This window comes from Suncus etruscus, chromosome X (genome assembly GCF_024139225.1).
Source record: "Suncus etruscus isolate mSunEtr1 chromosome X, mSunEtr1.pri.cur, whole genome shotgun sequence".
In the NCBI taxonomy this organism is placed as follows: Eukaryota; Metazoa; Chordata; class Mammalia; order Eulipotyphla; family Soricidae; genus Suncus; species Suncus etruscus.
In genome coordinates, this window is record NC_064868.1 from 126,746,349 (window position 1) to 126,772,203 (window position 25,855).

Genomic DNA, 25,855 nt, shown 5'->3' on the forward strand with positions numbered 1-25,855 from the left:
TAGACTTTATTAGATGAAACCTATAAACTACTATCATAAATGACTTGTCAGCACCCTTCTTGTCAACACTGAATATTGCATCGAAGCAATATTATTTGACTTATTCCTTTATTCTCGCCTACTCTTTTCCCAACCATTATTTTTTCCTAAATTTGTGCCACTCTTGAAAACTTGCACTTCACTTTATCAAAAGAGGACCAACTCCTTTCAAATTAACCAGGGCTCCATGCTACACTGGCTTAAATTAGCTTTATTTTCAAAAGTGTACCTGACATGAACACCATGATGGCATCTTTAAATGAGGCATTATGAGCTTTAATCTAGGCGACTGTCTAGATTAACTTTATAGTATATAATTCTGAGAATGGGTATGTATTGGACACTAAACCAAACATAGTTATAAGTGCCCTGCCATAAGGATATATCAACAAAAAGGAAATATTTTAAATGCTTTGTTCCATATCAGTACCAGGAAATAAAACCCTTAATAAAGAGTTCCCTAGCAGAGACAGAAGTAAGAAAGGTTTTTTTTTTGTTTTGTTTTTTTTTTTTTTGGTTTTTGGGCCACACCCGTTTGACGCTCAGGGGTTACTCCTGGCTATGTGCTCAGAAATCGCCCCTGGCTTGGGGGGACCATATGGGACACTGGGGGATCGAACCGCAGTCTTTCCTTGGCTAGCGCTTGCAAGGCAGACACCTTACCTCTAGCGCCACCTACCCGGCCCCGAAGTAAGAAAGTTTTAAGTAGTTTGAATGTATTGATAGTGAGAAAGAAAATGTAGCCGCCTGGTTTCAAAACCAATCTTGGCAGTAGGGAGAAATATATGGGCATAACACCAGAGAGCACGTTGAGCAGAAGCAAAATGTTTATTCATTGGGCAAGAGAGTTGCCACATGGACTAAGGAAACATTTATTATGATCATTGTTTATTATTTTCAAAGTTCTTCTAACACAAACTTTACAATGTCTTTATCATCTATGGGGCATACTAATGAGTGCAGTCTGAAAATGAAGTTCTCCTGTCAATTCTATTCCTCCTGTATTGTTTCGTTGAATAAAGACTATTGATTGCTTTCAGGTTGGCAAAATATTTAGAAACAAAGTAACTTCTTTTCTAGATATATTTGTTTTATTTTATTATTTTTAAATTTATTCCCATGAAAATTCAATGTTATTCATGATTGGGTTTTAGGTATACAATGTTTCAACATCCATAATTTGGCCAGTATCTACTTCTCTCCATCAATGTCCCCTGCCATATTTGCCTCCTACTTACCAATCTTAATCTACTAGAAGTGCTTTATATATTTTATATTTTTTAATGTTTCTTCTCTTAGACAAAACATACCTTCAGAATTTGTTAGTTTAAAGGTCACAAACCATCTCAATCAAATCCAATTTGCATCTGTCTAATTTTGTTTTATAGCAAGGACTGTGACTTACAAAGTTATTCATAGTTGAATTTTGGGCATAAAATGTTCCAGTCACCCCACCAGTGTCAACTACTCTCCAACAGTTTTCCCAGGTTTGATAAAATACCCCCCTGACAGCCTGCCTCTTTGAGAGACATTTGGCTTGTTCCATGCACTGTCATTCATTTTTTTAAAATAAAACAACTTCTGTTTGTTTTGTTTTTGGCCCACACTCATCAGTGCTTAGGGCTTCCTTCTGGCTCTACTCTCAGGGATCATGCCTGGTGGTCTCAGGATCATTTTGCGGTGCCAAAACATGAACCAGAGTAGCACGTGAAAGACCAGTGATATAATTGCTGTACTTTCTGGCCCCAACTCAAACAACATTTTAGACTTTAAGATGGTCTACACTAAAATGTGTATTTTGTACTTCTTTGGCATAACAAGATATGAACAACTTTGTAATATATATCACAGTAAGTCAATACAAATTTATTTTAGGGGGCTGGAGAGATAGCATAGAGTTAAGGCATTTGCCTTTCATGCCAAAGGTCATTGGTTCGAATCCCGGCATCCCATATGGTCCCATGAGCCTGCCAAGAGCAATTTTTGAGCATAGAACCAGGAGTAACCCCTGAGCACTGCCAGGTGTGACCCAAAAACCAAAAAAAATTATTTTAAAGAGTTGTTTCCTGTTGAATTAAATAATAAAAAGGCCCTTTGGATGGGCTTGGATGGAGGTAGGTGGTGATGGGATGAATGGAGGGGCTTTTCTCTGCCGTCCCAGGCCACATGGATGCACCAGCGGGTATCTGGATTCAGAAGAGCGGCGGATAGAAAACTTACTCACAGGCAGGCTTCAGGAAATAGCAGCTTTATTCGCGCCATAGCCAACATGTGTGGTCTATCATAACCATTTATGCTGGATTCCTATTCAGCCCTGCATAGTACCTTGTTCCTCAGCCATCTCCTTCTCGTGCTTCCTCCTCCATCTTGTATCCAGGCAAATTCCTCTGCCCTTCCGGTCAAAGCCTTTTCTAATCTTTCCAAGACCCCTTCCAGAAATGGGAGGATCTACTAGCAGGTAAGATTACACAGGAGGAATGGAGGGTCGGGTTTCAGTTTCCCACCTTACAGATGCCCTCTTCGATGATATCCGTGCTGTACACTTCACCATTCACTCATGAAAATTGTATCTTTTCAAGTTTTTGTTATCATTGTCATTCTTATTGCTGTAGTGATAGGGGGTAAGTGTTGACATTTTTGCAGTACCAGGGTTCAGAGTCAATGGTAGGCCCTTGGATTCAATCCAGGGCCTCATATATGCAATATATATTCTATACCACTAAATTCCATGCTGGCATTACCATCTCCACCTTATCATAGGCCACATTACAATATCCTAATTGTTATTAAATACTTGGAGACCTTCATTATAGAATTTGTCTTTCTTCACTGTTACTGTTTAACAAGGGGGAATGAAAGAAAGAAGCATAGTGTGAAACAGTAATCATTCTATGATTTTGAGTACTCTGAATCTTTTTGAAACAATAGAATTATGAAAATTACTGGCAAGTAGTCTGTGCTAAGTTTTTGTGACTCTATTATAATCTTTTAGGGTCTGTCTTCTAATTATTCTTGGCACTTGCTTTTCCTTAGTCAGACATCAAAAAGAAATATTGAAATAAAATAATTCACATTATATAAAACTATGAGATTCATATTTATAACAGAATCAAACACTCATTTAATAATATGTCAGCTAAGAGCTAAGGCTTAAAGTCAGTGGTGAAGAACTTGCCTTGCATGTACAAGATCCAAGATTTACTTCTGGCATCCAAAATAAAAAATTTCAAGAATTGGAAAATTCACTTTTTTTTTTGCAAAGTGTCTGCTGTTTTTCTAGCAGTATGTTACATGCTATGAAGAAACCAAGAAAAAGCTAAGGCAACTCTACTTTTAAGGAACTTTCAACCTTATTGAGAGGGCAAGAAATACATAAATGAAATAAAGACAATATAAGAGAACATCAGAAAAGATTTTGTATGTAATGAATTTTCCACAACATAAAGTTTAATCATAAGCAGAAGTAGAAGCTGGAGAGATAGTACAAGGGGTAAAGTGCTTGCCTATTACACATTCAACCTGTTTTTAAACCCATACATAGCATATGGTTCCCCTGAGCACCACCAGGAGTATTTCCTGGATATAGAGCCAGGAGTAACCTATGAGCATTGCTGGGTGTGGTTGAAAAAAAAAAAACAGAAAATATACATGAAATAGGATTAAGTTGTAGAAGCTTGGACATGTAGTGACCTTTGACTAGCATAAAAATAAAGAGACCCAGGGCCAGAGAGATGGCATGGAGGTAAAGTGTTTGCCTTTCATGCAGAAGGACAGTGGTTCGAATCCTGGCATCCCATATGGTCCCCTGTGCTTCCCAGGGGCGATTTCTGAGCGTAGAGCCAGGAGTAACCCCTGAGCACTGCTGGGTGTGACCCCCCAAAAAACCCTAAATAAATAAATAAATAAATAAATAAATAAATAAATAAATAAATAAATAAAGAGACCCATAGATGATGGCTACACAGAGAATAAAGTGTGACATATATGTGCATACCTGTTTTTTGAGGAGGCTTACAGGAGAAGAATAGTAGCCTGATTAGTCACTGGAGGCCAACTTCCTTTTGAAAATTTTCTTTTGGATATCAAGTGCTCAAAAAGCTAAATAAGGAAACACTTACATGCACTGTTGTGTGCTTTAGGTATGGCAGCATCGGCATCGAAGGAAAGTGAGAGAGGGAAGAGAAATAGACTATGGGAGGGAGAAAGAGGACAAGAAGAACACCATAGACTTAAGAGAAAAAAGTGCTTTATTACACACTTTTCAGGAAATTCTGTGTAGCAGGCTAGCCACCAACCTTCCAGCATCTCCTCCCTCTAGCTAATGGCAGAATGACAAATGTTCTTGTCCACTGAAAAAGGGCAAGCTGGAACTCCTTTCCTCTTGACCAGGCTGTGATACCTTGCTCATTGATCAACTCTTTAAACTATAGAATTGCTGTAGATTGTTGTATCTGCATTACTGGCCCACTCAAACATATTTATTTGTTAGCCCATTGGATGGTTAATTATGTAACTAGTTCTCAAATTTTCAGAGGCCTTTGTTACCACTTTGTGAAGGAAACCAATTTGTTCCTAACACAATTTCCTTCTGTTCCTCCACCTTTCTCCCATATTCTGTTCCTTAGCCACTCCCCTCTTCAGAACAATTCATTACAGATGGGAAAGAAACAAACAAGAATTTATAAAAGAAGATAAGCATATATCTTTGTCATTTTCTAGCAACCCTATTGTGTGTTGTGTGTGTGTGTGCGTGTGTGTGTGTGTATCTTGGGCTACACCCTGCAGTGCTCAAGTTTTACTCCTGCCACAGAGCTCAGGGAACACTCCTGAGAGACCTTGGAAGCTTTTAATATGCCTGAGATCAAACTTCAGGTCAGCTACAAGCAAGGCAAGCACCCTACCTGTTGTGTATGGAAACATTTCCATGGGATTATTATGTCACTGATACTACCCTGATCAGTGATTGTGCCCTACCCTAGGGTGTGACCTGGCATTCTGCTCTGACCCTAGGGTGGTACCTGATTCGGATGTATAAAAGTAAGGGTCTGTGGAAGGCAGGGGCTTTTTTCTGGGGCTGATTCTGGGGCGTTTGGCTTCAGCCTTATCCACAGAATAAAGCTAATATCTTCAGAAGCCTGGCTGCCTGTTAGCTTTATACCCACCGCATTCACCTCAGAACCGCCGGCTGAACAGGGTGGCAGGCGCGTGGTCCGAGCTGGAGGAGAAAGACCTCATCCTCCATCCCTCCATCAGTCAGCCCCCCAAAAAAACTGATTTGCAACCCTACCCACTAAACTATTGCTTTTCCCCAGAAATACAATGTTTTAATACAAAATTTAATAGCAAAAACTTGATTTTATTATGTTTGTCTTGTCAATGAGAATTTTATTTGACCATTTTCTTCTCTTCCCAGTTAAAATAAGTATTTGAAACTACATATTATCTTAAGTCTAGTTTAACTGTTTCTTTGGAAATGTTTATTGCATATGTTAATATTAATATTTCACAATCTTTGGGTTCCTTCCTACAACTTGAATCCTCAATTGTACTCTGATCTGATCATTCTATAGCTCTAGTTTCTAGTATGCTAGCTTCAGAAAGGTGCCTCAGTTTCCTTAGTTGATTGAGAAATTACTGGATCCAAACAGATGCAGCTTAAAGTAAAAAAAGAAAACATTAAAGTTTTGTTTACCAAAGATGTCTTCCAATATCCAAATAACCTCATACATTTCACTTATTGTTGCTCTATACAGCCAAGCTTAATACCATGAGCACAACAGTTTTATCAAATGCTTTTTTGTTACTGGCAACATTTCCCCATTCAGAAAAGATTGAATCAATAGTATTTTTCAGGTAGTAAATTTTCAATCTTTCTGGGGTTCACAAGTTATTTTTTTCTAAATTTCTAGGAGCACTAGCTTTGTGTTATTTTTTTTTTCAGAAGTCCTATATATTTATAAAGTCAATATTATCACTTGAAAACACTTTTCTCTTTTGAAAACAGAACTTGATTTGGTAGCATGTTATTTCATATTACAAATTCAATTTAACCTTTCAAAATATCTCTACAGTATATATTGCTCATTTGGATCTCACTACATGCCACTATGTAATCCTACTTGCCAAGTTTATATGAGTCTGCAAATGTGTTCTATCCAACTAGGTTTCAACATATCAGGAAAAGTGTCCTTTGTTACTCTCTATTCCCTATTGTGTCCCAGATAAATTGGGTATAATATGGTTGCATAATTTAAAAACCAAGCCTTAGGTTCCATTTCTTGGGTTTTAAATTTGTCTCTACTACCATGTTTCCCCCAAAATAAGACAATGTATTATATGCTAGTGTGTTATAAGATGCGCTGGGTCTCATTTTCAGGGATGTCTTATTTTTCCTTGAAGAATGTTACACATTTATTGTTAAATAAAAATAAAGGAAATGCACTACCTGTATATGTTATGGTAGGTAGTACAGTAGTTGTCAACACAAACCAGAAAAACTGCGAGTCCTACAGATGCCAGTGGGGAGATCCTAGCAACCAGTTTATAATAAATTAATTTATACTTCTAGACAAAGCCTAAAGAGTCCTTATCTTTGAGGGATGTCTTATGTTTCACCCAGAAAGAAATCTATCTGTAAGTAGGCCTTATTTTTGGAGGATATATTATTTTCGGGGAAACACAGTAGTGAAAACTATATAATCTTAGGTATGTTCTTTAACTTTCTCAACTAGAATTTATTTTATGTAAATTAATGATTTCTATATCAACTGTTATTTATCTAAATAGTATTTGTTTTATATAAAATAAGTGAATTGTTAATTTAATTGTTCAATTATGGAGAATAATATAAAATCATTGTGTGGAGTAAATGAGTAAACATAAAAAGTACTATATATTTGATATATAATAAGCAATTCACCCAAAAATATATAAATATAAGTAATGGTGACTTCAAATTTCCAACCACTAATCTTTGGTGCCATTTGTCCCTTTCTTCACCAAGCTTTAATGCGTTCCTCCTCTATTTGTTTGTGCTTGTACCTAGGTCCCCACTTTAATGATGGACACCCAGTTCTCTGAATTCACGCCAGACATCACACCCATCATGCTGGCGGCACACACCAACAACTATGAAATCATCAAATTGCTTGTTCAAAAGCGAGTCAGTATCCCCAGGCCCCACCAGATCCGCTGTAACTGTGTGGAGTGTGTGTCCAGCTCAGAAGTAGACAGCTTGCGTCATTCCCGCTCCAGATTGAACATTTATAAGGCGCTGGCCAGCCCTTCACTCATTGCCTTGTCCAGCGAGGATCCCATCCTAACTGCTTTCCGCCTCGGCTGGGAGCTGAAGGAGCTAAGCAAAGTGGAAAATGAGTTCAAGACTGAGTATGAGGAGCTCTCCCAACAGTGCAAATTATTTGCCAAAGACCTGCTCGACCAAGCACGGAGCTCCCGGGAGCTAGAGATCATCCTCAACCATAGAGACGACCACAGTGAAGAACTGGACCCCCAAAAATACCATGACCTGGCGAAACTGAAGGTAGCAATCAAATACCACCAGAAAGAGGTAAGCTGACTTTGTTTTCTCCTTTGGGTGTATTCAAACCCTCCAGAGTCCAGTAGCACTTTTCAAGTATTTATCCCCCTGTCAAGGAAACATGTTTAGAGAGGCTTCAAAAACTGTAGATCCAGGGGCCGGAGAGATAGCATGGAGGTAAGGCATTTGCTTTGCATGCAGAAGGACTGTGGTTCGAATCCTGGCATCTCATATCATCCCCCGAGCCTGCCAGGAGAAACCCCTAAGCGCTGCCGGGTGTGACCCAGAAACAACCAAAAAACAAAACAACAACAAAAACTGTAGATCCACTTATGTAAGACACATAGGATTTCTACCTATTTTCTTTAGGGTCAGATAAATAGTAGGTAGAACTGACACTCGTTCTTTCAACACATGCTCCTATAGCAATGTTCTTGGTGATTAAAAGAATTAGAAAATAGGCCCTGACCTTGCCTTCACTGAGCTTTTCTGAGCTTGTGGTATACCATAATGAAATGATCATATCAGTGAATGCATAAACACAAATTAGCATATGGGATCAGAAGGAAAACGTCAACGAGAATCTTTAAAAAAAGAGCCTATCAACAACCCTAGACTGTGTCCTTAGTTGGCAATTGTTACAATATTCACTTTGGGGATACTGAAAATTGATGTCTAAACTAAGTCTTCGGCAGACTCTCAACATAGAGGATGAAATATATATTCGAAGAATAGAATATTATGTAGGAGCAAGAAGTGTACCTCCAAACTGTCAGGTAGTACCTTTTTTAGGTTTATGCAGATTGTAGGTGAGGCTTTGCATTATTATTACCCACACCACAGTCTTGCAGGTATTGCTTATTTTATCAAAGAATTTTGGGGAGCCTCATGGTAGGTTTAATTTATCTCAATAGGAAAGCATAGTAAGTACAGTAGAAAGAGCAGAAAATTTGGAACCAGAGTGACTGAATATGAAATTTCAACAGACTGTGTGATTTTCAGTATATAAGTATATAAGTTTCTCATGACTAGAGCTCCTTGATTTCAGAGGGCTATTGTGGCAAATATATAAGACAATACTAGTTCATAATTAAATACAGAATAAGAATGTTAATTTCTCTTCCAATGTTTCCTGAACTCAAAGTTATACAGATTGGATCAAGAGTTGCTGTCTGTCTTAAGGACAACTTACAAAAAACTTCCCTTCATAAATTTAGATTTTGAGCCAAATGACTTTGTGTGCTCATATGGTCTTTTTCTTCAAGCAACGGGAAAAATAAGCCCTTAAAATGAAGTGCAAATGACTACCTGGGCAAACCTGAAGAGGCTGAAAATTGGCAAAAGAGCAACTTGCAGATTGAAGTGCTATAAAGGAGATAATGGGTGACCCAACCATAAATTTTTTTATGCTATTCTTGCTCTTATTTGCTTTGAGTTATTTCCCTGAGCTTGAGGAAACTGAAACCTATAGTTTGCTTTTGAAAATGGGGAAAATAGTAGTACTTCCCTGGAGAAACTTAAAGTCTTAAAAAAGTAGAACAGGTTATGTGCTTGTACATAGTACAATTTTCAACAAACATAAAGAATTGAATAAATACCAGTTGCATAATATATTGTTAACTTTGTTATTGTTACACATTGGTAACCTATAGTATGTGGTTGGATTCTGTGTAATAAAATTACAATAAATACAGCAAAGTCATGGCCTCCCGCTTTTCCCTCCCTCCCCTGATCCTTCCCTAGCTATTGGTAGCTGAATTAAGTATTCTGCTGTATGATCTAAGACTTTGATTTCTATCGCTTAATTATTTAACTATTTCTATGTATAATGCACATTTACAATTACATTTTCTCTGTATTTTTCACATTACATAAATTATTGTAATATTGTGAAAGATCACATTGATTGTCAGACCATGAGTTGTTTCTATATAACAAGATAGTTAATGAGAATAGATATACTATAAAAAAGAGGTATTAGTAAAGTCTTACCTCACTAAAGAGCAGATAACCTCCATTATTTCTGGAAATTGAAAGTTTATTAAAAAACACTGAAGTATTTCATCAGTCTTGTAGTGCAACTCTAAACTACTTTATCAGCTGACCCCTTCTCTTCATACACTTCATTTGCCAGTTTGTTACTGTTTTATTTGGAAAATGCTATGATGATTTCCTCCCATTAATGACACTTTTCTTGGCATATGGCCATGGATTTACAATCATTATATTGTAAATTCACTGCCCTCCAACCCATATTACATTTTTCATCATGTTCTCATAATTCATCATGTTTTATTTCATGAAATCTGTTATCTGTGTCTCTTAGTTTTCTTCTTATTGCTGTTAAAGAATATCTCTATTGTTTTAGTTTACAAGATTTTTCTTCAGTTCTCATTCTGCCAACCTGCCAACCTGAATGTTCCAAGATCTACTTTTTTTTGTTTTTTGGATCACACTACGTGGCACTAAGGGGTTACTCCTGGCTCTATGCTCTGAAGTGGCTCCTGGCAGGCTTGGGGACTATATGGGATGTTTGGATTTGAACTGGGATCTGTCCTGTGTTGGCTACATGCAAGCCAAATGCCTTTCCTCTGTGCTATCACTTCAGCCCACATCTTTTTTTATTTATTAATATCTTTATTTAAACACCTTGATTACAAACATGATTGTAGTTGGGTTTCAGTCATGTAAAGAACACCTCCCTTCACCAGTGCAACGTTCCCATCACCAATTCCCAGATATCCCTCCTCCCCACCCCACCCCCACCTATACTTTAGACAGGCTTTCTACTTCCCTCATTCATTCATATTGTTATGATGGTTCTTGGTGTAGTTATTTCTCTAACTGTACTCGCCACTCTTTGTGGTGAGCTTCATGTCGTGAACTGACCTTCCAGCCCTCCTCTCTTTCACCTCTGAGAATTATTGCAAGAATGTCTTTTATTTTTCTAAATAAAAGGTGAGAGAGACTATTCTGTGTCTATCTCTCTCCCTCTGGCTTATTTCACTCAGCATAATAGATTCCATGTACATCCATGTATAGAAAAATGTCATGACTTATTCAGCCCAGATCTACATCTTTTGACCTCTTAACTAAGCATCAGTTTCAAAAGTTATTTTTAGTTCCATTTGTTTTGTATGAAAAACATTATTTATTTTATTATCATAAAAAGTATACAAAACATAAAATTTGAAATCTTAATCATATTAACTTTATAGCTCTACTAATGGTATTAACTGAATTAATATTGTGCATCATCATCAATAGGAGTAATTTTTGAATATTCACAATATTCTTCAATAGTGAATCAATTTAATTGGTTTCATATTCTGTAGAGACTATTATTTTAACTTAGGACACTAGAAAATTAGTCATTTTTAGTATTCAAAATTATGGATATTCAGAGGAAATCCAAAAGTAAATTAAAAAAAGAATTATATTTATCCAAATATTAGCATTTTGGTACTTGATAGCATTTACTACTGATCAAAAAATTAAACATTGGCAATAGTATGATTTAATAAATTGAATTATAGCATAGTACATCAAAATCCAAGTCCAGGTTTGCGGTAAGGTATCAAGGGTGGTAAGTGGCTCAGCTACGATGCCAATAATTGCATGAAAACAGGTTCCCACAAATTCAAATATGATCCATGACCAGAGACAAGAATTATGTTGGATTTATGTATTTAGTTTCAAATTATTGAAGATAATTATAGTAACAGTTGCCCAAGATAATTTTGATTAATTTTTCTTCAAACTAAGCCACACTGATTAGCAAGGCTGAGTTGAGAATTCTGATATACTTCAAGGCTTATAATTCATAAGTACTGTTTCCATAATATAAAGCATGATTTATACTCATTAGACTCTGTTGACCTCTTCCAAATTGTGACTTTTGTTTCTTTTTTGTTTTTGTTTTTGTTTTTGGGTCACACGTGGCAGCCCTCAGGGGTTACTCCTGGCTCTATGCTCAGAAATCACTCCTAGCAGGCTCAGGGGACCCTATGGGATGCCGGGATTCGAACCACTGACCTTCTGCATGCAAGGCAAATGCCTTGCCTCCATGCTATCTCTCCGGCCCCTGTGACTTTTGTTTGTAAGAAAGAAGTCTAAATATTCCCAATCTGAGCTTCATATAATTAAAGCTTATGGTTCCAATGGCTATAGTGTGTTTTGGTGCTCTGTTCAATACGCCAGTCTAATTTAAAACTGAACACTTTCACCCATGAACAATTACCAATGTAAATATATTGATGGTGCTTTTGTCGTTTTAAGTTTAGTAAGTCCTTCATTTGTGAAAACAAATTGGCTTCAATAAATATACAGTATAATGTAATATTTCATATATAATTTATTTACTATTTACTTTAAGCACCATGTTTACAAAATTGTTGATACTTGACTTTAAGTCATACAATGCACACCACCCTTCACCAGTGTACATTTCCTGCCACCAATGTCTAGAGTTTTTCTACCAACCACTTCCATCCCCACCTACCTCAAGGGAAGATATATAACCTCCCTCTCTCCCCACTGTTTTCTCTCTCCTCTCTCTCCTTTTTTTCCCTCCTTCTCCTCTTTCTCTCTCTTTTGTTTCTTTTTTAATATAACACTATTATTTGCACTATTGTTAATGCAGAGATACAATGCAAATCACTTTATTCCTTTTAGCACCTCAATTCTTGTTCAAAGTAATCAGTTCCAACTATCATTAAAATATTGGACCCTCACTATGCTAACTGCACTCTCTCTCTCTTTTTTTTTTTTTTTTTTTTGGTTTTTGGGTCACACCCGGCAGTGCTCAGGGGTTATTCCTGACTCCAGGCTCAGAAATTGCTCCTGGCAGGCACAGGGGACCATATGGGGCACCGGGATTCGAACCGATGACCTCCTGCATGAAAGGCAAACACCTTACCTCCATGCTATCTCTCCGGCCCCGCTAAGTGCACTCTCTAGTAAGCTTCTAACCATGAACTTGTCCTCCTAGCCTTCATCTCTATTGTCTCTGGAAATTATTATCACACTATCTTTTACTTTCTGATGTCCCACAAATAAGTGAGATTATTCTGTATCTATCCTTGTCCATGTGACCCATTTTACTTATTATCCTATTCTCCGTATCCAACTATGTATAAGCAAATTTATCTGGTACTCTTTGGATGTTCTGGATGTAGTTGCACCCACTCTTTACCTCTGAGAACTTCTCAGCAATTATGTCTTTTACTGTTGCTTCTTCATGGGGTTTTTCTTACAGCCTCTCTAAAATCACAATGATTCTTAGGTTCTTCCTGTTGAATTTATTTCAGAGTTCTACTGTTATCAGTTTACTTATTCTGGGGATTTTTTGCCTTCTTCTGTTCATTTATTTTAAGGCTCTTTTCCAGCTTCTTCAGTTCCTTGGAGGTGTTAGGCATCATCTTCCAGCTCACTGTTTCTGTCCTCAGAAGCTGTTATTCTTTTTTTTTTTTTTTTTTTGTGGTTTTTGGGTCACACCCGGCAGTGCTCAGGAGTTATTCCTGGCTCCAGTCTCAGAAATTGCTCCTGGCAGGCACGGGGGACCATATGGGGCGCCGGGATTCGAACTGATGACCTCCTGCATGAAAGGCAAACGCCTTACCTCCATGCTATCTCTCCGGCCCCAGAAACTGTTATTCTAATGATGAGGCTTCCATTCAGTTTTTCATTTGACGTACCAAGTTTTTCAGACCTGTTATTTCTGTTTGAGTTGTTCTCATTTCTACTCTCAGAAGCTCTTTTGTCTTCTTGGTTATTCATGATGACCATTGTCTCATTGATTTCTTTGAACAACCTCCACATTTTCTCTCTAAAGTTATCACAGAAGCTATGTGTGCTGCTGATGTTAGTTGAGTACTGAATGCTACCATTTTCATTCAAGTTTGGTTTGGTTCTTCGTTCTTTCTGTTGTGACATTTGTAGTGTTGTGGTGTTTTTTATGTGTTGTGGTGGGATTTCTTGCCTAGAAGATACCTACGGCACATATATGAAACAAACAGAGTGGTCATGATCTTCTCTTGATGCACTAGCCTGAGTTGTCAATGACCCTTTTGATTTCAAAAGCAACCTACCATCACAGCAGCTGCTGGTCTTACATGTCTCAAGGCCAGTCTTTTCTCTGGGAACAATAACTTTAGAGATGCAAGCTGAAGGGGTGATCTAAGTGGACAAAATGTTTTCCACTAGCGGAGTGTTTCCCTGGCCCCACTGTTACTGATAGCCATCTCTCATAGCTAGTATCTCGCAGAAGTGCCACTGCTACCAATATGGAAAAAATATGGACCCTCTCACCACACTTAGCTTTGCTCCCGATCTCTCCTCAGTGCTAATGTCTGAGTCCTGTGAGCCTGGCGAGCAAATAGGTCTACACTCACACCCACAGTTCTGAGTTCTGCTGCCTTGAGACCAAGTCAGTGAGCCACTCCCTGGCATTCTCCTGGCAATGGCAACACAGCTTCCCAGCCTCAATACCACCGTTGGGTGTCACATAGCTGGCGTCTTATAGCCACATCGCTGCTACCTGTGTGGCCAAATCGAAGGACCCTCCTGCCATGTTTTGCCTTGCCCCTATTCACACACAACACTAATGTTCATGTCCTGGGAGCTGGATGCACTGATAGGTCTGAGCCATACCCACAGCACCAAGTCCTGCCACCACAGGACCAGGTCAGGGTGCCACTCCTTCATAGCCTCCTTGTAACAGGACACTTTTCCCAAGACTCATTGCCATTGTGACATAGACTATATAAGCTTGGTCATGTAGATAAGCTTGCACCATGCTCCATAATTCCCAGCACAGCCACTGGATAAAGTCAGGACTTTGTCACAACACACACTGCCAGACTCCTGTCTGTGGGAACACCACTGCGTAGCTGTTTCCAGCACTGCTTCTGTTGCTTAAGGCCATCCAGTCTCCATGTTTTTTTTCTAGCTAATTCCCTAGGAGCTTGATGTTTCGATTTGTAATGGGCATTCGCTTCTTCCCCAGGAGTAGAGACCCAGGATTTGGGGAATTTGACACACAGGGTCAACTCTGCCATTTTTCACCACCTCACCAGGAGAACATCTAGATTAAATAAAGTAACTAAGCAAAGCCTTGCATGCAATTAATCTAAGTTCAATCTCCAGCATTTCATATTGTCAGATCTAGTTTAGATTTTTTCCAAATGAAAAAAATTAGCATATTCATCACATGGTCATAATCTCAATTCAGCAGGTTACGTAACACTGTCACTTCCTTTAAATGTGTTGACTAAAGTCAGTTTATGAATTTTCTGAAAATTCATAAATTTCAGTAATGAACATTCAATAAGATATCAAACAAAATGACAATACTAGAGGACTCAGTTTCATTTTAAGTTATAAAGTTATAGTTTCCTAAAAACAATAAACATATAATCAAACAATATGAAATAAAATGATTTATGGATTTTATCATACCATGTATAATATACTTGATCATCAATATTTTTTTTGTTTTGGGCCATCCTCAGCAGCACTCAGGAGTTACTCCTGACTCTGCTCTCAAAAAATCGCTCTTGGCAAGCTTGGAGGACCATATAGGATGCCAGGGATAGAACTCAGGTCAGCCACATGCAAGGCAAAATCCCTACCTGATGTGCTATCGCTCTGGCCACTGATCATCAATATTTTTAATTTTTTATTTAACGAATTGTAATTTACAAAGTTATCTGTAGATAAGTTTAGACATACAATATTTTAGCACCAATCCCACAAGTATCAATCTCCCTCCACCAATGTTCCCAGAGTCTACCCTATACCACCACCCTTCACCCCCAACCCTACCTGCCATCATAGCAGCTATCTTTTTAAGTTTGGGTATTAAAGATCTCACAATTTTACTATTTTTGACTCTGACTTGGATATTTAGTTTTGTCCTTTCTTAATACCTACCACCTTGGCCCCTGTACCCCATCATTGTACATCTCTATTTCTCCTGTACTTGATATTTTTCCTTTTCCTCACTATATTCTGGGACTAAGAGTATTTTACACAACCTACATTTAAACCACTATATTGCTTCATGCAGTTATTATAAATACCACATATAAGTGTCATTATAATTCATTTATTCTTATTCTAGCTTACTTCATTTAACATAATATCTTCCAGTTATATCCATGTTGCAGTGAGTTGCATGATTGAATCATTTCTTAAGGCTATGTAATATTTCACAGACAAAATCTACTCATGTATGATGAGATGGAAGTAGGAAAACCGGCTTTTTCTTCAGACAAAGAAATGAAAACTGAATTTAGTCTCCCATTGTGTTTATGGTAAATGAACTCAACTTTATCTGTTAGCTAAGTCTCCAATTCCTAGAAGATATTTATTTTATTTGTATTTATTAATCAAGTAAATGCATATAGTTACATCTTAAATGAGTTACAACACAGGATCTGTTGGAAAGCATAAAGTCTGAGAGCTGCATGTTTGGATTTATTTTATTTATTTTTTGTTTGCTTGTTTTGGGGTCACATCAGGCTCTGTGCTCAGAAGTCACTCCTGGCAGGCCCCTGGGACCATACAGGATGCCTGGATTCCAACCAAGGTCCGTCCTGTGTTGGCTGTGTGCAAGGCAAACGCTTTACCACTATGCTATTGCTCTGGCCCCTTGGATTTATCTTTAAGTTATAAACTAATTGATGGGGGAAAGGAGCAGTTTTCCTTAATTGACTGTTTCTATGACTTATTGTTCTATGCAAAGGAATTACTCCTTGTGATGCTCAGTCATTTTTTAAAATTTTGTTCTTTAAGCACCATGGTTACAAAATTGTTGACTGTTGGTTTTCTGTCATACAATGTACACCATTCTTCACCAGTGCACTCTTCCCATTACTGATGTCTCCAGTTTGCCTACCATCTCCCACCCCAACCCCACCTATCTCTATGTGAAACAATTTGCTTCTCTCTCACAAATCTCTCTCTCTTTCTCTCCCTTTGCTTTTTGACACTGTGGTTTGCACTAGTGTTAATGAGGCGTGTCATGCATATTAGTTTCTCCACTTTCAGCACCAAGTTTCTTTCTAAAGTGATCAGTTCCAACTATCATTGTCCTAATAGACCCTCTCTACTAACTGCAGTCACCACTCTTTGTGGTGAGCTTTCCACACAGGGCTGAACCTCCTGATCTTTGTCTCTATTGCCCCTGTGTATTATTACATACTTGCTCTTGTTGTCCTTATATTCCACAAATGAATGAGATTATTCTGTCAGACATCTTTTCAGCTCTTTGCACAAAAGTCAAATAAAATGGATTAAATCATGTCATTAGACCTGAAAGCACTAATAAATGTCAGTGATCACATAAAAGGTTATAATTATGTTGTCACAGTGGCTCATATGTGTTGTCTCATTGTCAAATGTAATGTACCAATATTATTGAAAACTACCTCTTTTTTGTTTTTAATTATCATTGAATTTAATAGAAAAAATATTCTAAATCTCATAAATAAAAGAAAAAGAACTTTATGTCAAAGATTTATTGAGGATATTTTGACAAAGTCCGAGTAAAACTTCATAATCTCGTACAATATGATCTGACTATTATATGTTCTGTTGCGTAGGGAACATCTGCGTATTTGGCAGACACCAAATTCATCACAAGATTAAGATGGCCACAATTTCTTTCACTTTGCAAATAAAACAGTTAAAATATGTTGAAGCAAAAAATAACAAAATAGCATGATAATAGCAATTAATGATCAGATCCAATTAATAAATGGCATTCATGATCACATATGAGAACGTATGATACATTTTCACATAGCTTGGGAATGGTTGAACATGCAAAGATGAAGATTTATGCCTCCTAATTCATTGTCATTTTGTAGTCTATCTCCTTGGTTTTCACATAATATTTATATCCAAATGATCAAACCATCTCCTTCCATTCCATACAAGAATCATTTTTACTTTGAGTCTCAGATAATCCAGAAAAGGGTTTGTTTAAACAAAGGGTTTGCCATACCCTTTCTTCTTCTAAATATGAACTGAAGGACTCCATTCAAAGTTTTCTATTCACTAGACTGGTTTGTAAATATTACTTCATTTAATTTGACTTTTTAAAATACATAAGTTGTATTACCTGCTGACTTTAGATGTTTACGTTAATAGTAACAGCATAGAGTTAACTAATTTGCTTATGAGAAAACTATGGCTTTGCCTCATAAATAGCTACATATCTTTTCTTGACATTTATGACCCACAGCAGTCTGTGCTTAGGAGTTACTCTGTACATCAGAATTACTCGCACGTGGCTCTGGGCTGCCAGAATACTGGGAATTGAACCAGCATTGGCTACTTGGAAGGCAAAGGCCCTACTCACAGCATTTTTGTTCCAGTCACAAGCTGCAAAACTCTTGAAATCATATTTTTTGTTTTCTCTACACTAGTTCTTCCTTTTTTGGTAATCATGAAATTACCAAGTTATTCATGATTTGGTTTCAGGCTAACAATGTTTCAACACCGATCCCTTCACCCAGATTTACTGCCCTCTAACAATGCCCCCATCTCATTTATTTGCTTCCCGCCCACCAGTCTACCAGGAGTGATACTTTCGGGGGATTGAGTTGGGGCCACAAACACAGTGGTTGCTCCTCACTCTGTGCTCAGAAATTACTCCTAGCAGTGCTGGGGCACCATATGGAATGTTAGAGATCAAACCTGGGTTGGCCACATGCAAAGCAAACTCCCTACCACCTAAACTATCATTATGGTTCAAGCAATGCTTTTTAAAAATGTTTTCGCACTTTTTAGGTTACACTACTATTGCTGATACAGTTTTATAGATAATAATTTACCTCCTTTCAGAACCCTCTATCTCCTCCTCTCAGTGGAATGTTTCCCTCCACAACAGTGGTTGCCCCTTCCTGCCCTATTTATTCCTAGTCACCTCAAGTCGTATATTTCTTAATAAATAATGGCTTTCATATTTATTTCCATTGCTTTAAGTATTCATTATTCCACAATTGCTTTTCATCATATCCCAAAGATGAGAGAAATCACCCTGTGATGTCCCTCTATCTCATTAAATTCACTCTGCGTGATACATTCCAGATCCCTCCATGATCCATTCTCTTCTTATTGCTGCATAATAATCAGTTTTAAATATATACCATAGTTTATCTAGTTATTTATTTTTGACACTTGGTTTTGTTTCAAGATTTTGGCTATTTTAGATGGTGAGAGAAGGAACATAGGGGTCAAAATGTCTTTTCTCCATTTTATATTTGGGCACTGGGGTAAGCCAATAAGTGGAGTTGATGGATAAGTGGAAGCTCAATTACCATATTTTCAAATGAATATCCATATTGTTTTCAAAAAAGGCAGAGAATGGGAGTACCTTTCTTCCCACACCCATGCCAATAATGGCTGCTATTGTATATTTAAGTGTGCCAGTCAGTGTCAGATGACCACTGTGACATGATATGTCATTGTTTGGATATGAATCTCCCTGAACTTTAGCTATGCAGAGCATATTTTTCTGTACATTTTGGCTGTTTGTATTTATTTGAAGAAATTTCATTTCTTCCAAAATTTCTATGTAATTGTATATTTTATCCTTGTAAAGTTTTACCAGTGACTTATATATATTTTTGACATTAACTGCTTATCAGATTAATGGGTAAATAATCTCTCCCAAACCTTGGATTATCTTAGTAGCCTGATCACTATTTCCTTTGAGGTGCAGAAGCTGTTTAGTTTAAATGCAGTCCCATTTGTTTATCTTTGCTTCCGATTGTTTTCTAAGTGGTGTTTCATTCTTGAAATTGCCTTTATCATTAATGTGATAAATGCTTATATTTTCCTCTATCTTCATGATGGATTCAGGTCTCAATGTCTTTAATCCACTTTGATCTGACTTTTATGCATGGAGTTAGAAAAAGATATCTTCATTTTTGAATATGGCTGACCAGTTTTTCCAATATCACATTTTTAAGAGGCTTTCCTTTTTCCATATCATTTTTGCTCATTTACTGAAGATCATATGTATGAAAGATTGCCTCAAGATATTCAATTCAGGGGCCGGGCGGTGGCGCTCGAGGTAAGGTGCCTGCCTTACCTGCGCTAGCCTAGGAGACGGACCGCGGTTCGATCCCCCGGCGTCCCATATGGTCCCCCAAGCCAGGAGCGACTTCTGAGCACATAGCCAGGAGTAACCCCTGAGCGTCACCGGGTGTGGCCCAAAAACCAAAAAAAATAAATAAATAAATAAAAATAAAAAAAAAAGATATTCAATTCAATTCCATTGAGAGTCTGTCTTTATTCCAATACCATGTGTTCTAATAACTACTGCCTTGTAGTAAAGTTTGAAGTTGGAGAAAGTGATGACTTCCATATTTCCTCAAATATTGCTTTAGCTATTATATTGTATATTGTTTCATATAAATCTCTTGAGTTCTTAAAAAATTATTGTAAAATGTCATGGGTATATAATGGACTGCATCATATATGTACATTGCTTTAGGGGATATTGCCATGTTGATTATTATAATATTCCCAATCCATGAGCTGGGGATATGTTTCCATTTTCTTGTCCCCTTTTATTTCCTAAAGTTGAGATTTGTAATTATTTTTCTATAGCTCTTTTAACTTTTCCTTTATTCTGACTCTGATATAGTTTATAATTTGAGATATAATTGAGAATGAAAATTCTACAAATAGCTCTCTTGTCATTCTTTTGTTGTTTTTGAGGGTCAAATACAGTTCCCAGAGATTATTTTGGGTACTTCGCTCTGTAATCACTCCTGGAAGACTTGGGAACTGTGCCGGCCAGCAGCTTCAGTTTATTCGTGGTCGTGGAAAGGGTCTGCCCCTGAAAAGGAAATGGGTGGGAAAAAGCGGACCACCACGGATTCTGATTATGGCGATTTATTTTTGAAATGCCATGACTTATATAGTTTTTACACAAAGGGAGGAGGGGACAATGCAAACATTTGTCAAGCAAGCATTTGTCATCATGCAGTTCAAAAGGTTTGGCATGTGCTTGTTAATTTAATACAAGTTTCCTGAGGAACATCCTATTATCAATCAAATGCTCCATCTATAGGTCTGAGTTTCCTGAGCCAGAAGAGTGTGATCTTATGGTTCTTTTGATCTGTATCAACTCATGGCCAGTTGGCACGTACACAATATATAGCTCAATTAAAGGACAGGCCTGCTAGAAAATGGCTACAAGATGGCTGTGCTTATGCCAAGACTGTGAGGGAGATCTGGCTCCCTACAGGGAACTATATAGGAAACTGAGGGTTGAACCAAGATCAACCGCTTGCAATACAAACACCCTATCCACAATAATTACTCTGTCTACTCTCTGCTGTATTTCATTATCTACATATAGGAAATACATGGAATTTTGAGTAGTGATTTTGTAGTATAGCACTCTTTACACAAATATATTTTTCTACAGGACTTTTTGTATTCTCTAGGATTATTTTAATATGTAATTCAAAACTAATGAGAGTTTGAATTCTTCTATTCTTATCTGGATGCACTTCTATACTAAATAGAAGTGGTTTTATATTACATTAAATAGAATTATTTTAAATAAATTGTTTATATTAATTTTTTGGTTTTTGGGCCACACCTGGTGATACTCAGGGGTTACTCCTGGCTATGTGCTCAGAAAATTGCTTCTGGCTTGTGGACCATATGGGACACCAGGGGATCCTACTTAGGTTCATCCTAAATTAGCCATGTGCAAGGCAAATGCCCTACCACTTGTGTCACAGCTCTGGCCTCTATTTATATTAATTAAAGACATTGATATCAGACCTGATACCATAAGGTATATAGGACAACACGTCGGTAAAACACTCCATGACATTGAGACTAAAAGCATCTTCATAGAGGAAACTGCTGTTTCCAAACAAGTGGAAGCAGAGATGAACAGATGGGAATACATTAAGCTGAGAAGCTTCTGCACCTCAAAATAAATAGTGCCCAGGATACAAGAGCCATCCACTGTGTGTGAGAAATTATTCACCCAATACCCATCAGATAATGGGCTGATTTCCAGAATATACAGGGCACTGACAGAACTTTACAAGAAAAAAACATCTAATCCCATCAAAAAATGGGGAAAAGAAATGAACAGATACTTTGATTAAAAAAAATACAAATGGCCAAAAGGCACATGAAAAAATGCTCCACATCACTGATCATCAGGTAGATGCAAATCAAAACAATGATGAGATACAACCTCACACCACAGAGATTGGCGCACATCACAAAGAATGAGAACAATCAGTGCTGGCGGGGATGTGGAGAGAAAGGAACTCTTATCCACTGCTGGTGGGAATGCTGTCTAGTCCAACCTCTATGGAAAGCGATATGGAGATTCCTCCAAAAACTAGAAATTGAGCTCCTATACGGTCCAGCTATACCACTCCTAGGAATATACCCTAGGAACACAAGAATACACTAAAAAAAAGCCTTCCTCACACCTATGTTTAATGCAGCACTATTCACAATATTCAGGCTCTGGAAACAACCAAGATGCCCTTTGCCAGACAAATGGCTAAAGAAACTGTGGTACATATACACAATGAAATATTACGCAGCCGTCAGGAGAGATGAAGTCATGAAATTTGCCTATACATGGATGTACATGGAGTCTATTATGCTTTGTGAAATAAGTCAGAGGGAGAGAGAGATGCAGAATAGTCTCACTCATCTATGGGTTTTATGAAAAATAGAAGTTATCTTTGCAACAGTCCTCAGAGACAATGAGAGCAGGGCTGGAACTTCCAGCTCACTTCATGAAGCTCACCATAAAGAGTGGTGAGTGCAGTTATAGAAATAACTACACAGAGAACTACCATAATCATGTTAATGAATGAGGGAACTGGAAAACCTTTCTAGAGTACAGGTGTGGGGTGTGGTGGGTAGAGGGAGTTTTGGGATATTGGTGGTGGGAATGTTGCACTGGTGAAGGGGGGTGTTCTTTACATGACTGAAACCTAATCACAATCATATTTTGTAATCAAGATGTTTAAATAAATAAAAAGTACTAAAATGCTCTGTCATAAATCTTTTGGAAGACATAGAGCAAAGAACAATGAGTTATCTCACACCATAAAGATTGGCACACATCACAAAGGACAAAAACAAGTAGTGCTAGAGCATATTTGGGGAGAAAGAATCTCTCAGTCACTGCTTGTGTCAATGTCTCCTTGTCCAGCTTTTTTCAAATATAATATATATAATTATCAAAAAACAGAAAGTGAACTTCCATATGATCCAGCAATACCACTCCTAAGAATATAACTAAGGAGTCAAAAAACACCATGCAGAAAAGCCCTCTGTATTCCTATATTTGTTTTATCACTATTCCCTATAGCTAGAATTTGTAAACAACCAAGTGCCCAAGAACTCAACAGTGGATGAAGAAACACTGATACATCTACTATATGTAATTATACACAACTTTTAGGAAAAAAGGAAGTCACTAAATTTTCTTATATATGGCTATATATGGAGAGTATTATGCTGAGTCAAACAAGGCAGAGGGAGAGGGATAGACAGAGAAATCACACATATTTGTGGGATATTAAAATATAGTATTATAATAATATCCAGAGATAATACTGATTAGTGCTAGAATGGTCAGTTCATTATAAAAAGCTAGCCACATATAGTTGGGTTGTGAAGTTATGGCAGAGAAGGACTACTTTGACAATGATAGTTAGAAATGATAACTCTGGACAAGAGCTGGATGCTGAAAGGACAGAAAGTGATATGCATGATACCCCTTTATTAACAATATTGAGAGCCACAGTATCTAAACAGAAAATTGAAGATGGTGGAAGAGAAGAAAATAAAGAAGAGGAGGAAAAAATGATGCTGATGATAATGTTGATGAGGATGAATGTCAGCTGAGAGACAGGCAAGCTGTTAAGCCAGAGGGAAACAGGGGACATTGTAGTGGGGGATGTAAATTTTTAAAGGGTGTTGTACAATGTATGACTGAAACTTGTCTTTGTACTATGAAAACATACAACTGTATTACAAACAACCTTTTATCCATGTTGTTTAAATAGTGTGATTAAAATTTTAAGTGATACTTATGTTCAGGTAGTTTATATCTCATTAGTTCAACATTGGGCATAATTAGAATCCAATAATATATCCATTTATCAAGGTTCTCTGAATTTATAGAATAAATTTTCTCAAAAGAATTTGTGATAATCCTCAAATTTCTGTGTTTTTTTTGTTGATATACCCACCTTTCATTTCTGATTCAGTTTATTTTGGCTCCTCTTTTTATGTGTCTTGCTAGCCAATTATTTATTCTGTTTTTTTCAATGAACCAGCTTTTGGTTTCATTGACATATTGAATTGTGTTATAGGTTCCTCTATATTGAGTTATGCTCTGAGTGTTATTATTTCCTTCCTCTTTCTTGCATTGAACTACTTTTGTTAATTATTTTCCAGTTTCTTAAATTGTGCAGGCAATATATTTAAGTATGTCCTTTCTACTTTCTGATGAATTCTTGAGATGCTATAAACTTTCCTTTTAACACTGCTTTTGCTGTGTTACACAAGTTCTGATTGTCCATGTCCTTATTCATCTGTATTTCCAGGAATATTTTCATTTCTTCAATTTCCTTTCTGAAATGCTGATTGTTCTATGGATCATTTCTCTTCCATTTCTTCCTGCTGTAATTTTCTTAATGAGCTTAAGTCTAGTTAATCTATTGAGAGGTGACAGTGGTTTTGAGGTCTCAAACTTCTATTGTGTTTCCTATTTATGTCTTTCTAAAGACTATTAGAAGTTGTTTTATGTACATCGCTTGGCCTTTGTTAGGGATATATATGTTTAGGCATATTAATTTATCCTGATAATTATTAAATGATCCTCTCAGTCCCCAATAATTTTTGAACCTTAATTATACGTCATCTTACATTCGATTGCCACCATATCCTTTTTGAGGGATCCTCTTGCTTAAAGAATGTCCTCCAATAGTTTAATTTGAGTTTATGTTTGCTCTGACACATCAATTTGTTTTTTTTTCAGTCAGCAGAATGTTTTGTTCAATATTCCAGTCCATCCACCACTCTGTCTCTGTTATTATTAAAACTCCATGAGATACAGAATAAAAAGGTGTTGATAGTCAAATTTCAGTAATAGAATGCTCCAAAACTAATTTTTCAGCAGTGTTAATTTTCTGAAACAGATTTCCCAGGTTTCCCTCACTCTCAACACCCATCTTGCCTCTATGGCAGACACTTTACTCTCTCCCTGTCTGTCTTTATCTCTATTTCTTTCTGTCCCCCCACACTTTATTCCCCTTAAGAAAATGTGCATATCACTGAAGTGGAAGCCTCATGCCCCAAACAGGAGGTAATAGGGATCTTGAGTCTGAAAGAACACCCCAACTCAGGAAATAATTCATAGAAGATTGAAGAGAATAAAACTGGTTCAGAAAACTTATACCAAAAGCATCCATTCACTAGCAAATGATACCACCAGGCAGATAGACCAATTGTGAAAACTGAAACAGCAAGCAGATTCTCTCTGAGACATGAGAACTTTATTTGAAGAGATAGACCACACCTTTTGATAAAAAAAACAAGTAGGGGTAAGGTACCAATCCATCGGTACTTCTAGTTCATGAGTGACAAGCATAATCAAAGAAGAATTATCTTGAATAGAGTGAAAACAAGTCACTCCAACAAAGTCCCATAATAATTTTATAGAAAATGCAAAAATATAAAGTAAGAAAAAGGCAATTTGTGTCCCAAAGTTCTATATTATAGGTGGAAGACCCTATCTAAAAGATTAAAAAGAGTCAGTCTTTGCATATGTACAGCCAAAGTTGGTAAATAAAAAGTATAAACATTTGGCCTAAAAATAGAGACCTTACACATGAAGCTTAAGACCAATTACAGCCTCCAGGCATACTAAGTGTCTAACCACAAAGTCTTTCTTCATGGTCCCAAGAAATGTTCTCCTTATCAGAGTTGTTGCAATCAGACCTCAATAAGTATCTTGGTTTTTGCATTGATCCCATGTCAAAAATCAGAATGTCATGAAGTATCTCCTGATTTCATCTCACCATTAATTGGCATGGCAAGGAAACCTGCCCTGAAAGCAAGCCATTGTTGATTTTCAAGTCCTCATTAGTGTGGCATAGGCATCCACTCTGAAGCAAGTCTGTGCCAAGGCATCATTAGGGCCTGCCTTGGCAGAAGGTCTATTTCAGGTAATAGTACAGAAATCCTACCTGTTCCAAC

At 37.2% G+C, this 25,855-nt stretch overlaps 1 protein-coding gene across 1 annotated transcript in view; it reads left to right on the forward strand.

The window, feature by feature from the left end:
* TRPC5 (transient receptor potential cation channel subfamily C member 5) overlaps positions 1 to 25,855 on the forward strand; it is a 173,306-nt gene that overhangs the window by 48,387 nt on the left and 99,064 nt on the right. Inside the window, exon 2 of the mRNA XM_049767557.1 lies at positions 7,085 to 7,606. Within this exon, the coding sequence (XP_049623514.1) occupies positions 7,085 to 7,606 (522 nt within the window). The remainder of the gene's footprint in view (positions 1 to 7,084; positions 7,607 to 25,855) is intronic.